The sequence below is a fragment of the Schistosoma mansoni genome, chromosome W (genome assembly GCF_000237925.1).
Source record: "Schistosoma mansoni strain Puerto Rico chromosome W, complete genome".
NCBI classification, from domain to species: domain Eukaryota; kingdom Metazoa; phylum Platyhelminthes; class Trematoda; order Strigeidida; family Schistosomatidae; genus Schistosoma; species Schistosoma mansoni.
This window is the reverse complement of record NC_031502.1, coordinates 53111891-53128692: the sequence shown is the minus strand read 5'-3', so window position 1 is coordinate 53128692 and position 16802 is coordinate 53111891. Positions and strand designations below refer to the sequence as shown.

Sequence of the window (16802 nt, the reverse complement as noted above, 5' to 3'; positions counted from 1 at the left end):
TGGCGCAGACCAGGGCATGATCAGACTCCAGATAGGTACTCCAAAAGGAGCGGCAGTCTTGTACACAACCACGCCAGCGGTAGCTGATCGCGATGTGATCAATCTGAGTCCAGGCTTGGGATGCAGAGGGAGGACGCCAGGTGGCACACCGGCGATGACTGTGCCGGAAGTTAGTGCTGGCCAGAAACAGGTTGTGGTCTGTGCACAGTTGCAGCAAACGGTCCCCGTTATCTGTCCTGCGACCAACAAGTCCCCATCGGCCACCTAAACGACTCTCTTCTGTGCCTAGACGCCCGACCTGAGCATTCAAGTCTCCGGCTAATACTACAATATCTGTCGAACGCGCTTTCTGGAGAAGAACTGTTAACTGGTGGTAAAACTCATCCTTGATTGCATCCGGGCTGCAATCTGTCGGGGCATAGGCGGAGATGACGAAAAGAAACCGTTTCTCACGCCGGTTTCTTCTCATTTTGATGGAACTTTCTAATCTAACAGCACATAACCGACTGTTAATGGGGATCCAATCGATTAGTGCTGCCTCAGCCCTAGCGCTTAGTGCAACACCAACGCCTGCAAGACCAGACGAAGATGCCACAGAGTCCCCGGATAAGCGCACGTGAAACAAGCTTTTCGAGGCGACAGATGGAGAACGGATTTGTAGTACTTCACTAGAGTCTTGAATACGGGTCTCGGATAGACAACAAACATCAACATTAAGACCTTCCAAAGACATAGCCAGCCCTATCTGTTGTCCAATCTGCATTAGTGTGCGAACGTTGAAGGAAGCCAGCTTGAACGGCGTACGTGGTTTCAGAAAGACTGCCTCAGTATTCATTATCGGTGGAAGCATTCACTTTCAACCAGACAGTGACTGGAGATCGTTTAGATAGGACAGATTTTCCACCAAGAGCGAGCTGCTGCATAAGTTGAAGAGTAAGGTTACACAAATTGGGGATAAAAGGGGGTGAATTAGCGATATGGTAAATAATAATAATAATAATAATAATAATAATAATAATGTAAATTGTCTTGCTTATAATATGAGCAGGAATAGAATCGTTAGTAGAGTTCATCATTTCATTCATTTGTGTGTGGGCTGTGATACTGCCCGGGTGCCCAAACCGAAGCAGGTGGTTTTCTTAGGGGGCCACACCCCGAGCCTTTGACCTAAAAGTCTGACCCACAAGGCAGTGGAGCATCGTAAGGAGATGCAGTCCCATGGTAGCCGGTGACCAGCAGAAGGTTCATTCGCCATTCGTTCCATCAGGATACTGGAGTGCATGTGCACCATTGGTTTGGAATCAGGGTTTTCCAACTCCCCTAGGTGGACCCTCCGTGTCCACCAACCCGGTTAAAGCGCCGGACATTCGCTTTTCGTCCTCTCACTTTCGTAAACAACAGTAATGCCACGAGAAGGCAGTGAGTAGGACTTCCCTGTCAGAGGCTATATATTCGCTGGCCATGTGAGAGTATTTCGAGAAAGAGAGTGGGCTCTCCCCACTCTCGGCCGTACCAAGGCATTTGGGGGCGGCCAAGATGAAACTAAAACTCAAGAAGCACTGGACAACGACGCGGACAACATCATAAAAGTTTAACACGGCCTTTCTTCGAGATGCTGACAAACTCAACAAATTCAACATAGCCCTCAGCAACAGGTTCCAGGCCTTTCATGATCTACTCAATGGAGAGGGAACTACCATGGAGAGCAACTGGAAAGGTATCAAAGAGGCAATCGTTTCAACATGTTAGGAGGTTCTGGGCCAAAAGAAGCACCATCACAAGGAATGGATCACTGTTGGTACACTGGATAAAATTGAAGAAAGGAGGAACAAGAAGGAAGCAATCAATATCAGCCGAACAAGAGCAGAAAAAGCCAAGGCACAAGCCGAATACACAGAGGCAAACAAGCAAGTGAAGAGAAGCATCAGAACCGACAAACGTAAATATGTGGAAGATTTAGCAATGACAGCGGAAAAGGCTGCAAGAGAGGGAAACATGAGACAACTGTATGATACAACAAAGAAACTTGCTGGAAATTACCGTAAGCCAGAAAGACCAGTGAAAAGCAAGGAAGGCAAAGTAATCACCGACATTGAAGAACAACGAAACAGGTGGGTAGAACACTTCAAAGAAATCTTGAATCGACCAGCTCCACTGAACCCACCCAACATCGAAGCAGCACCCACAGACCTCCCAATCGATGTTGGCCCACCAACAATTGAGGAGATCAGCATGGCCATTAGACAAGTCAAGAGCGGCAAAGCAGCGGGACCAGACAACATCCCGGCAGAGGAACTGAAAGCAGATGTAGCAACAACCGCAAAGATACTCCACATTCTCTTCAGTAAGATTTGGGACGAAGAACAAGTACCAACAGACTGGAAAGAAGGACTTCTGATCAAGATACCAAAGAAAGGCGATCTCAGCAAGTGCGACAACTACAGGGGCATCACTCTCCTCTCAATACCAGGAAAAGTCTTCAACAGAGTATTGTTAAACAGGATGAAGGATTCCGTGGACGCCCAACTTCGAGATCAACAAGCTGGATTTCGTAAGGATAGATCGTGTACAAACCAAATCGCAACAATTCGAGGTAAAGACCGGTGTTAGGCAAGGTTGCTTACTCTTACCCTTTCTCTTTCTCCTGGTGATCGATTGGATCATGAAGACGTCAACATCTGGAGGAATGCACGGGATACAGTGGACAGGCAGGATGCAGCTGGACGATCTAGACTTCGCGGATGATCTGGCTCTTCTATCACAAACGCAACAATAAATGCAGGAGAAACGACCAGTGTAGCAGCAGCCTCAGCAGCAGTAGGCCTCAATATAAACAAAGGGAAAAGCAAGACTCTCCGATACAATACAACATGCACCAATCAAATTACACTTGACGAAGAAGCTTTGGAGAATGTGGAAACCTTTACGTATCTGGGCAGCATCATTGATGAACACGGTGGATCAGATGCAGATGTGAGGGCGAGGATCGGCAGAGCAGGAGCAGTATATCTGCAACTGAAGAACATCTGGAACTCAAAACAACTGTCAACCAACACCAAGGTTAGAATTTTCAATACAAATGTCAAGACAGTTCTACTGTATGGGGCGGACACTTGGAGAACTACGAAAGCCATCATCAAGAAGATACAGGTGTTTATCAACAGCTGTCTACGCAAGATACTTCGGATCCGATGGCCAGACACTATCAGCAACAAGTTACTGTGAGAGACAACAAACCAGATTCCATCAAGCGGAGGAAGAAATAAGGAAGAAGCGCTGGAAGTGGATTGGGCACACTTTGAGGAAATCACCCAATTGTGTCACAAGACAAGCCCTCACATGGAATCCTGAAGGTCAAAGGAGAAGAGGAAGACCAAAGAACACATAACGCCGAGAAATTGAGACAGACATGAAAAGAATGAACAAGAACTGGATAGAACTAGAAAAGAAAGCCCAGGACAGAGTGGGTTGGAGAATGCTGGTCGGCGGCCTATGCTCCATTGGGAGTAACAGGCGTAAGTAAGTAAAGTAAGCACTAGTAAGTAGCTTCAAGAGGTACTTCCTGGAGTTCTAGTGAGAAGCAGCGACCAGTGGAGTTCAACCAAGTCAATTGGGAGATATCAACTCACTGAAGGGATAGGTGAATGATTGCTCAATTTCGTGGATAGGTTAAAGTTAAACATGCCGGCTCAGTGGTCTATCGGTTAAGTTCTTGCGCGCGAGAATGATAGGTCCTGAGTTCGAATCTCGCGAGGCGGGATCGTGGATGCGCACTGTTGAGGAGTCCCACAATAATACTTCCAGGTTTTTCATGGCAGTCTAGCTTCAATTGACTCATGATCTCAACTATATAAAATTAATAACGATAAGTTAAATAAATAATTCAATAAAGTAAACAATTCAACATTTAAATAATCTTCTTAATAAGTTACTTATTAAATTATATCATATAAATCTTCTAAGCAAAAATGTCAGTTATCTTAATTAAATATGAATTTCAAAACATGTATTAATATATACAATAATAATTACAATGAAATTATATATAGATTCATATGGAAGAATCCATAAAACATTCAAAACTACCTGTCATATATCTATATCATAGTAGATCACATTAATAAACCATCTTAAAAATAAAATATCTTACTTTATCATGTTTTGGTCAAAAGCTCGAGGTGTGGCTACCTAAGAAAACCACCTGCTTCGCTTTGGGCACCTGGGCATTATCATAGCCCTCACACAAATCAAATGTCTTGTGTGGCGCATATATATGTGGTGCCCCCTTGTACCAATATTTATGTGTTTAAATAAATAACAAAAATAAATTTTTGTGCTTTTCAAGTTTTTTGCCATAAATGATTGATTGTAATCAGTGTTTGCTTTTTTTTGAAGCGAATATTATTACGATATTTTTAGTTAAAAGAATAAAGTAATAACTTTAATTATAGTGTATAGATACATATCAACAGGAATCATACTTGAATAGTGTACTAAGTTACTATAAGATCTAAATTAATACATTGAAGTACAAACATACTATTAAGGTTTGGTATTTCTAGTCTTTCAGTTATACATTCTTGGATAGTAAGTGTGAATTTAGCCAATAGACGAATAGAGTGAACAAATATTTCCTTCCAATCAGCTTATCATTATGGATTCACACTTACCTATATGTATAAATCTAATTTACAGTAATAAAACAATACTAACAGAGTAGTAGTGTTGTGGCGCATACTACTTATGTTGGCTGGCATATGTAGTATGCAGCGTCGATCGGAATTGGAAAACCGGGCAGTAGAAAGCTTAGAAGATCGAGTTGAAGAGAATAGAAGGAAAATAGAAAGGAATTGTGAATTAGAAGAATCATACAGAATGTGAAAGACAAATGAGGGAAATTTGAAAATGAAGTATTTAGTGTATGGTTCTTATATTTAACCAAGATATTCTGTAATTTTGTACTAAATGATAAGTTGGTTGTCCTCACCTGAGTCTCGTTCATTGGAGTGTTACATAATTTCACAAATGATTACGAAAATAACATCGAGTGATTAATTAGGTAATTGATAGGATACCGTAATCAATCAAAGTAATCATTTGTAGAAATCCCCAGACTAAACAATTTCTATCGTTGTATATGAAATATATATATATCACGGTAGAGCTATAATGAAAAAAGTAATTGAGAAGACATATTTCCTCATTCTGTTTCTCTGTTTAGTACATATGCATTGTTGGGTTGAATAATTTAGTGCGAAGAGCACCAGTAGATATAAAATTAAAATACTTAATCGAAAAGGGTCTCTATGAGATTAAGTATTAGTTTTATTGAAGAATAACTACCCGGGAAACAAAGTATCCATCCGAAACTTTATAATGATTGACAGCTAATATCTTGTGATAAAAATGCTACAGTCTCGCTTAATAAAATTACTTCACACAATAAGTTTCGTTTTAAATCAAACTCGGCCAACATCAAAATAATGCTATGAATAGAAACTAATGACGAACTCGTGAATAGGTTGCACTACTTCATTTCTAAGAGTTAATAAAAGAATAATTATCATTTATATACCTTCATAGACATGCTTATTTGGTAAATTTAACATGATCTCAGATGACAATACACAGTTTGAATAGATGGATTCAGGATCTTCTTTGGATTTAACAAGTTGGCCAACTGTTATTTGTTTCCGCTTTTGACGTTTTGTAGAATTAGAAGTATACGGATAACTCACAGAATATCCTTTATTATCAAAATATTTGTCAGGTAGACGTTTAGGTTGTATTACTGATAAGTCTGGATCAAGAGGCAATGGAAACAGATTCAAATCGGGAGGAAAGAAATTGATACAATTATCTATCGACTCCTCATAATCACTAAAAGGAGAGAAAAAATGATAATGTAAAACTTCATGCTATGCAATAGTCATTTACAGTTAGTTAGTCATATTATGAATATAAATGGTGCGCGATCAGTTGAAACATTGAAGTATTAACCATTGAATAGAAGGTTCGGATTCTTTCTAACCTATTCTATTTTGATTAGTGCGGAGTTATTTTTGTTTCTTCATACAACTAAGGGAATTCATACGGTAACAGGAACATACATATACGGAAAATAGACGAAACGATAACATATATAATGTCTACTCCAAGAACTCTATATTTATTGATCTGTAAACATCAGAAGAAAAAGCTAGCTTTTGATTGCCGAGCATTAGCATTCACCTAAAATATTACTCTTTTTATATATAACTTTAAGTAACCTAAAATTAAGATGAACAAGTGATTGGATAATCTGTGTCTACTGGCATAATCAAGTCATTCCAACTACGTAGCAGCATAAAATCGAAATATAGATTAAAAGAATTTTTGCATCCATAATCAATCACTTAAAATGTTGATTTCTAATTCAACCGCTACCTATTACCTTTACACATAATGTGTAGTCCAAAGTCAAATACTTAGAAGTGTACTTAATAAATGTATTACGTAAATATTAGTGACGTATTAATACAACTTTTAATTTCTATTCCCTGAGATATTGCCAAAATTGAGGTCTAATTATGGTTGAACAAGAAATTGTATCCTTTTAGAACTATACTTCGTTTTTCGCTATCAATGATATTGCCATTATTTCTACACATTTACTGTTCATCATGTAAATGTCCTCTAGCTATATTGACATATGAAGTGTTGTTTCAAGGGTAAGTGGATATTTTCATAGAGTCCTATATTATATCTGTTTGTCTATTTAATTATCTGCATTAATCAATCAGTAAATAGTGACTAACATCAAACTGTTTTATCCAGAGTTCGGGAAACTAGTGAAGCGTGGTCTACTTATATCCATATAAGTAGTATATGGTGATGGTTGGACATAGAATGTATTTTGGCAGAAGACCGATAAGGAAAGAACTGAAACGAAGCGCAATTGGTAGGAAAATGCATGAACAATGGAATTAGAGAAGATGAACTGATATTTACAGAAGAAACAGTGAAGATTGAGACAATTGGTTGTTATTTCGCAAATTAACTGCTTGCTGTATGGTTATCAGAATTTAGTGAGATAGTCTGTAATTTGTGTCTAAATACATTCGATTGTCTCCCACTCGTATTCTTGTTCACTAGGACTTAGATCATATAAGTAAAAGAGGCGAAAACAGATGAAAAACTGTACACAGGTATACTCAAATGATTGAAAAGTAAATAAGTAGATTTTTTGACATTCTTCATTTACAGTCTGATGTGAAATTTAGGTTTCATGAAGCTCATTAGTTAAAGTATTTGTTTATTACATTTCCAATTTTTAAATAGACCATTAGCTTGAATTCATTTGGTATTGTTTACTTGTATCTTCTCACTGTTGTTTAGGACTGCGATTGATCAGTCTCTTGTTGGCATATGTGCATACTGTCTCGAAATTGCACATTCACCTTTTATTCTAGTATGTTTCTCTCATTTATTCCTATAAATATTTGTTGATACAATTAGTTTTTGAGGCCTATATTTCTCTTATTGTTCACCTAATTCTGATGTGTTCATGTGTTATTATTCATAAATATTTAGCCTAGGACTTGTATCTATTTTGTTACATAGACAAATAAAAACTTTTAGGAAATAGTCAACAAACATTTTGATTTTGTAATTGTTTTAATCTTGGTGTTTATACGGGTAGACAAGATAACCTTGATCGTAATGTGTTATTTATCACATTTCATACAGTTACTAAAAATTACAAACAGTCATTAACAGAAATTTCTTTAATTAACATTACATACTAAAACTGTTTAAAAATGGAAAAGGTATCGGGTAATGAAAGCAATTAGATGGCCTGTAATTGTATCGATAATTTTAACTTTGAAGTAGATGGTAATCATAATATTCTTGGAAAATGACAAAACACTCAGAAATTAATTATCTACCCCAAATGAAAAATTAAGTTTCAAACTACCTGGTTAAATTTCATTTTAATAATAAATGACAATAATTGTACATCTTTAAACGTTGGTTTGTTGTATTTTAGGACTGATTATAATCCAGTTAAGAGGTTCCGTATAAATTTTATTTAAAAGTAGTCTTGTGATATGATAGTCAGCATCTGAATTGACTAGGAAGAAAATGATGCATAAAAATGATTGCCTTCAATCGCCTAAGACATTCCATTACGTCCATTGTTCTGTTATTATGTTATATATACGTATGTTATTTCATTACATAAAAAAACTTTTTCTACTGGGCACCTTTTTTGTCTTCTGATATCAGATCAGCTACGGGGCGGGGAGGGTTTAGGTCAGTAATCTGGTCATGTGAGAAAACAACACTCAGCCACATCATTTTATTGGATATGATCTAATTCTGCGTTCTTGCCTTTCATTTTAACAGCTAAAAGTTCATTTATAAAGTCCTATTTCATAACATCCCAAGATTTGATTTTTAAAAAATACAACGCGATAGCTACGCAAGGTTTCGTATACCTAGTTTTCAGTTACACGTTCTGTACAATAGATAATGATCCTACACGACTTTCTAAAACAAACCAAGAAGGGCAAGATTCGAACTTGCAATCTAGTAGTGTAGTCAAATGCATAAGTCACTAAGCTAACACTTAGTTTGAGTGTCTAGAAAGTAAAGAAGATACGATAAGCATAAATATCGTGCACTTTAACAGATGATTGCGAGAAATGTATCTATTGTGACCAGAACATTAGGAAGAATGACAGACTTCTAAAGCTAGGTTTTGGGATATCAGTCCACTTAATTCTTAATATATGTTAACTGACACTTGATAAATGTAATTTTCATTTTCACCTAATTCCAAGCTTCTAATGGACTCACTAAATGTTGTCGTACCTTTTTTCTGTTCCAAAATTATTGTAAATTATTTGTAAGTCTATTACTCCAGTTTTGTATCCTAACTATCCTATTTTGCCACACACATCTCTTATCCATGGTGTGTTGTACTCCTTATCATTCGTGTATTTTAGTCATGTGAATTTCGATTCAGATATAGAGGTAAGTATGATCTTCTTATTCTTATCTTTTCACTGGGCCTTGGGGAAACGAAGCTCTAGTTAGTCAGTCAGAGTTTTCATAGCAGGTCATTTAGTTGAGTCATAAACATATTTACCTTCAAGGTTCAATCAGCTATAGCCGAACTCACCTGTAGCAGACTACAACGTCATAGTCACGAACATTACAAGTAACTAAATAAGATTATTTCAACAACAGAACATTAATCAAAAAGCGTAAGGAAATTATACCAACAAATAAAAGTAAATAGTAGCATTAACGGTACCTATCTGAACTAGATTTATCTTCATCATTATCACCGTCATCGTCAGCAACAACAGCAGCTTTTTCTTGTTGTCGTTTGTCTTTTTTATCATCGAAATTATTATTTATTGGACATTGATCTTTTACTTTTTTCAACTTTTTTGTTTTGTTTAATTCAACATTACTAATTGAATGATTCAATGCTTCATTTGAATTGTTGCCATCTTTATAATATTTAGACGAAAGATTACTTTGTTTAGCAGCCCAATCGAAATGTGGTATATCAGTAAAATTAGGAAATGAATGCGCAGCACATATTGAACGACCTAAATCCATGTAAATATTTGATAATGTAGGATAACTGAAATTAGTAAGTTGATCTTTTTCAGGAACAGACATGTATTTTATAATATTATTGTTGCTATGATGCGAATGTATTTGGTCGTTGATCTGTGGATCTTGAAATAAAAGAAAAAAGTTGAGGAAGGTGCGTAAATTTTCGTTTTTGATTTAAATAAAAGACAAAATAGGTGTTGTGTTAAAGAAATAGATTAAAATAACGGTATAAATATCTCACAATACTGTTTAGTGTAACTCATTTGACATAATTACTGCACAAAGGTAGAAAGAGAGTCGAGGGCCTTTAAAGATCACAACGGCCAATTACGTTCTGAGTATGAGTAAAGTCTTATTTACCTCGACTCTATTACATAACTCAAATATTTTAAAGGTACTTTTCAAAAGGAGCTGATATTAGCTGAATAAGCGCGGAAAATAGGGAGCATTGGACAGTTATTTCACTCTTTTTGGAGCCCCTTATCGAGGAGCAGTAATAACCCTATACTGACTTGAAAGTAAGCCTAGAGGATCTCTGGGATAAAGTAATAACATTGAACTACTGAAACGATATCAGATTGTCCACATGAACAACTTCAGTTAAACTGTGACATAGGATGACCATCATCTAACATTATCAGGGAGTAATTGCTTTACTCTCGATTTGGTTAGTAAAATGCAATATGAAAAAAAAATAACCTTAAGGACTTGGTGGGGACGTGCGATCTCCAAATACAACTTATGAGAAAGGAAATCAATATCGATTAAGATGAATTACTGTTACGTTGAATTATTCAATGTGGACTCTACTAATGAACTTTTAATATATTTTTATGTTTTTTGTATAGCGACAAGTACTCAGTTCAACAATTCTAATCTTTCGTAATTGACATCTAATCGATTAACTTGAATGTATTTGGGATGACTGATATACTGGGATCACCAGTAAAATACCTTAATTACTAAACTGATCCTTTTTTTACTTTAATTAGTGGGACAGGAAAGTAGAGGATAAAAGTAGTCTCGTTAGTCGTGTTAAAGTCGGAGTTGTGAAATCTTAGCATAGCCCATAAACGTAACAGTAGTATGAACACTCTTATGACCATAAATTGTTCAAAACAACGCTAATCGATCTACTGTTATGAAAATAACTATGATAACTCATAGGAATATGGTGTCACACGAAAAAGACGAGTAAAACAAAAGAGAATTCAACCACGATTTAGATATGTATAGCATGCTTTTTGTATCTTTAAGAAAATAAATAATAGAGTGATGGACTAGCAGTAGGTTGAGAATTCGGTTTTTAATCGATAGGTTGCAGACACTTGTAGGCAGAGATGGGTAGTGGCTAGTATTGGAACTCAGGAGGCGCGTTTTATCGTACGTAGGACTAGTCAGCTGGATGTAAACTGGATCTCAATATTGACGTCCACTCCAGGACTAAAAACCAGTGCCCTTCGCTTGAAACTCTTACAAGTGAATTAAGACAAGTCACAGGTTCAAAAATCATTTTCTCTATTTCAGCGCCGGGTAATCGGTTAGTAGTACCAGCCCTTACACAGACGGTATTGTAGGAAGTGGATCACACAAATCCATACTTGGTAAATGAGTTACATTTGATAGTATGGGAGACTGCACTATTCTGTGTGCGTTATATGTCGTATATAAAAACTAAGCACTTCACTAAAAAACTATTGGAAACAGTCGTTTTTACAAAATTGAATAACCAAAAACCAGTTACTTTACTTCACAGTGAATTAAAAGTAAACAGTAACTTAATTACTGACACACACATAGGCTTCCCTAAACTGGTTAAATTGTCCAATGCTTACTAACCTTCAGTGGTTCTTTAACTGGAATGTGAGTTGTAACGAAAGTCATCTCTGTTAAATTAATAATCAAGTGGATTTGTTTCGCATAATATATCTAACAATGATCAACGAAGCTGTTAAAACATGTACATATTATAAGCTATAAAACATTTTTAGAATAGACGGTTTGTGGTTAACAGTGAAATCCAGTCCTGTTGGTGGTTAATCAACCTGATGTACCTGGATTCTAATGTTGATGTTCACATCGAGACTCAAAACCAGTACTTTTCGCTCCAAAAGCTAACGTGTTATCTACGGAGCTACTAATATTTATCGCCAGGATCGATCAAGAAATAAGAAAAGGAAACTTGTTGAAATACTTTGTGCTGAGAATTCTATATTGTACCAAAAATATGATACTGAATAAAGCCATTAATAATGATAATAAAAAATAAATAAATAAGTTCAAATATCCACTAGTATGTTCAAAGTGTATGATTAATAGATCACTACTAGTATGGATCTGAATTATCCCATTGTTGACATTCAGGACTGAATTTTGACCAGTCTTGGTTGACATACGTGAGGATTTTGTCACAAGTTTTTTTCTAGAATGGATGAACTGTGTCTAGCAACGGACAACAGGAAAATTCAAACTCTTACCAATAAGAGTATAAAATACTTAATATGGTATTTACGGTAAGAGAAATAGAGGGAGCAAAGACAAAGTATTTACTTGGATATGACTGCAGCATTATATAATCACCTAAATGATGTTCAACAACAAGTTCAGTTGACTGGATATGGGGGTTTGAGAAACGGTCCAAATCAACATAAGCTGTTAATTCATAAAATTCATTGAACCAATCAACCCTATGAGATGAAAAAATAAAAGATATTTGAATTACAGTAGATTTTTTAAAAAACATTACTCCTACTTACAGATTATTACTTGGCAAACAAAAGGGAATTATACAAGTTTTTGTATTGTTCAGGTTTTAGTCAAAATCTTCAGTACTTTTCGCTTTGATTGAGCTTACACATTAAACACAGTACAGTTTTGAAATCTATTAGATAAACTAGTACTTATTAAAACAAACTGGGCATACGAATTTGATCTTAATGATCAAAATTTTAAGATGGAACCATGGAAACAAAATAAAATCAGGCACAACGCTGAAATACTTCAACTTACCACTACTCATAATAATCCAAATAAAACAAATAAATGAAAAGTTTCAAGTCGAAAAAGAATAGTGTATAGAATTATGAAATAAAAAACGAAAATACATATTCACTGTTATTACACCTATCATGCTAATTCATTCAGAGTCTCCAGTCAATGGTTTCTTATATCAATAATCCCTACTGAGATGGATAAATATTTGCAAATATTTCAGTTACTGACTTCACACACTCTTACCGCAAACGAAATAGGATGTCAAGATAGGTAGAATAGTGTGCATTACATCAGTCTTAATCATCTCAGCAAGTTTGGGACCGTAACCCCACCGATATTCGACCTTATCCCCATTCATTTCATGGTTAGAATACACGAGTTGCATTGACTGCTAGCGAAGAGGAGAGAGCACTACATATAAATAAAATGGTTTGGGCAGTCAACCACTTCATTTCTTATATATAAATGAGTCAGCGAACATTTGTTTTAGAGAAGTAGTTGAGAACTAGGAACCGAAACTCTCCAGACGTTTAGAAAACTTTGTACTTTCTAAGGGTTATGACTCAATGTGATCAATTTATTTATACGGTCTAAACCGATATTAAGTAATCCTATAAAGATTCATTGGGTCAAGGATCAATGAAAAATAAGTACTTTTAAGACGTCCTAAACTAGGGAGAATTGATCATCCAACGACTTATGACTTTAAGGAATTTTTCGAAAAACTAATTTTAAACTATAAATTTAATTTTACTGCTTCAAACATCACTCACCTGATATCATTTGATGGTAACACAAGGCATCGATTACTATAAAGATCTGACTTTTGTGTTATATCCATTCCCCTGGGTAAACATTGTAAGAGATCACGAGAGCACCAATCAGTTAGTGAAAAGCGACTTGTTGGCAAACGTGCCCAAGCGTCCAACCAATGCAAATAAGCATCACTGCACATATCCCATATACAACCAGACAATGAAGCAGCGACACTGGCTAGAATTTGATCTGTGTCTGAATGAAAGAGAGCTAGTATGTTAGATGGATAACTGTCTGATTTTATTGTATCAGTCTCATTTATTGAATACCTTGGAATTAGGTGGTTTTTTATGAAATCATATAGTGTACCAGACCATAAATTAGGACGATAAATACGTAAAAATAAACTTATTGCACACTGTTTTTCCCAATCAGAAAATTTATTAGAATAATATCTGAAAAAGTCAAAAGGTAAAAACTATAATAGATATTTGGTAGGCAGATAAGAATAGTCATATATATGGTGTCAGTGAACAAAAACCGAAGAGTAGTTGGTGTTAAACTGATATTAGAATGGACAATGACACTCAGTAGTGGTATAATAGTAAGTCATATTGATTTCTATTGGCTAAGTTTAAAGCGACAGCCTGGTTGTTTAAAACACTTTTGGCAGTACCATTAAAACTCATATGAAAAAGTGTGGCTTAAAGCCTAGTGTGCTTCGTCACTGAACCACAATTAATATTATCACTTAGTCCAGAAAGTGTATTATTTGCTTATGGGAATCTTAATGAATATTAAGAAACTACTGAATACATACACAATTCTTTTGACTATTAGATCAGTCAAGTGGAAATCGTTGCCTTGTAGTCCTTAAGGCAATCATATGACGATTTTAATCACTCAATATATTATTCTCGGAAGTACTAATATGACTTATCTGTCAACTTTCCCAGCGTATTATTAATACATTATGAACAAGCGAAGCTGATATACAAATCTAAAGCAATTAGTCCCTTTGATAAATTTCGATAGTGTAATAGTAAGACGAAGATTATCAGAACTATGTGATATATTAGTGCAACACATTTCGAACAATCTGATCACACATATACTTGTTAAGAACAAAATCAACTAGACTGAAAATGGTGAGTACGAGGAGACAAGGATAATAAAGCTAACAACGTGGAAACAATTTGGAACATAATTACTCTAGATAATATTACCAGGGTAGGTTTAAGGTGAGAACAAACTGTTTTTGAATACACAAAGGGGGTTTGAATTTTAGTATGGCTAAGGCTTCAATAAACCTTGGTATACACCCTTTTACACTTTTGTACAACAACATAAAAGCCGGGTTAAGATCAATCTTATGGCCTGTTTTGATTATAAGTTTGGCAATAGAGGATGATGGATTTTTATACTCTACTCTTATTGAGTCATTTATAATATACAAATGTGAAATCAAAATTATGTACAAAATATTAATTTTATTTGTTATTGTGATTAACAGATATCGTGTAGTACTATTCTGTACAAAAGTTTGCCAGTTGACATTGTTAAAGTTTGGGATAGTAAATAATAAAGAGGAAATAATTAATAGACCATGAAAAGAATGTAAGAAAACACATTTAAAAAATGATATGGTATTGTAATGCATAGGATTTGCAAGGAAATGCATTCGTATGGTTAGACTGAAAGATTTAATACCTGAACCACTCTGATGGTAAATCTATTATATATACTTAAACAAACAACCAATTATTGGATGAATTTCTAGCTAGATGTTACGTCCTTGATCTATCTACCCAATAATATACAGAAGACAACCTATCTCAATTTAGATTAAGAACTTGACACGATAGGCTAATGGTTTAACCTTCAGGCTAGAATCGCCTGAGTTCGAAGTGAGACTAACTGCCTTGGGTAGAGAGACGAAAACTACTCTATTACCTAATTGGCTGACAAGCGCGAGCGAGAGAGAGGACGAGTCAACCGGAACACCACTCGATTTATTTTCATTTCCGACTCACATGCCGGTTCGGTTCCGATTCAGGTCAGTGAAAACAAGGGACATGAATAAACAGACGATTAACATGACCACAACGCACAAACAATTAGGAAAATACAATTATGTCCAAAACTGGGCATTAAGGTAGAAAAATAGAGCATCAGACTACGTTTAAATTACAATAACTTGGGAACAAAAAAGGGTATGGCAGTGAATCGATACATCAGATGAATGCTTGTGACTTGTAGAATAAACTAAAGACAAAAATAAATGTTATTGTTTTACAGGCTTTGAATTAAACGGAATAACGTCCCCAAAAATAGCTTTCGTAGTTTGTCGAGGTTTTTTTGTTTCTCTGTCCACATCACTAGGTTTTGTAATAACTTATTAGTATGCATATGTTAGACAAAACACGTTGCAGTTTTACAAATATGAAATCTGGGTACATAAAGGAGAGTTCACAGTGTATCCAGTTACATATTATTTCAAAACTAGCAAATGATATCAATAGAAACATATTGAGGTCAGTATTTGACAGAAATGGGGTCATTACTGAGATGCAAATTTTATCCAAGAATAAGAAGACAAGCAATTTATTATGATTTAGTTATAATTTACGTAAAAAACATACTTCAATCCCATGCTGGACTCGGATTAACAGTCAATCAGCTACAACGTAGGACCAAGCACATATATACATTGATCCAAGTTGCCAAAACCTCATTAGCACAAGATCAACGCCGAATTCATAGAAATAGTTAATTTGATGGATTTGAACCCGATACCTTCACATGTTTCATCGAGCACTAATTGGTTAAAATTAAAACTATAAACTACTGGATGGTGACTCACTGATTTGAAAGTTAACCATAAAATCAAACAATCTCTGGAAACCTCACTATATCAAGAAGCTATTTTATTTACGACCGCATTAAGTGCCTAAATATGGATAGATCGAAGTAGATAGCGTAAATATAAATCAACAATATTGGTACTTCCACTTCATTAATTAATACGGACAAAAATGAGACGATTCTAGCTTTAAAAAGTTTCAAAAAACAAGCACGACAAAAGATAGTAAACAGTTTTTTCCATAAATCAACAGCTGTCCAAAGAAATGTAATAACTACCTACATTACAACAGGAGTATATAATAATAGTGAATAATATACAAATGATGTTATATAAAAAAAATAGAATTTATTTATAAACTTACCGTGACAATGTTTGAACAAAATCACGAGAATGACTCGAGAGCTTTTTTATTTTACGATAAGTATTTATATTATGCACTAATTGACTACCACCATATTGTAAGGCTAGTGTATCTCCATGTTCATCATATAAGTCCTATTAATTATCATTAAAAAAATTCAAATCATAATTTGTACTAATGATCAGCATGTGTGTGTGTATAGGATAAGAA

The 16802-nt window shown here is 35.3% G+C and overlaps 1 protein-coding gene across 1 annotated transcript in view; it reads right to left on the bottom strand.

The window, feature by feature from the left end:
* The window catches only part of Smp_157920 (suppressor of actin (sac)-related), a gene marked incomplete at both ends in the record, with an annotated part of 44562 nt that overhangs the window by 4681 nt on the left and 23079 nt on the right, over positions 1-16802 (bottom strand). Inside the window, 5 exons of the mRNA XM_018790138.1 lie at positions 5576-5880; positions 9302-9737; positions 12166-12302; positions 13383-13820; positions 16593-16726. Of these exons, the coding sequence (XP_018655511.1) occupies positions 5576-5880; positions 9302-9737; positions 12166-12302; positions 13383-13820; positions 16593-16726 (1450 nt within the window). The remainder of the gene's footprint in view (positions 1-5575; positions 5881-9301; positions 9738-12165; positions 12303-13382; positions 13821-16592; positions 16727-16802) is intronic.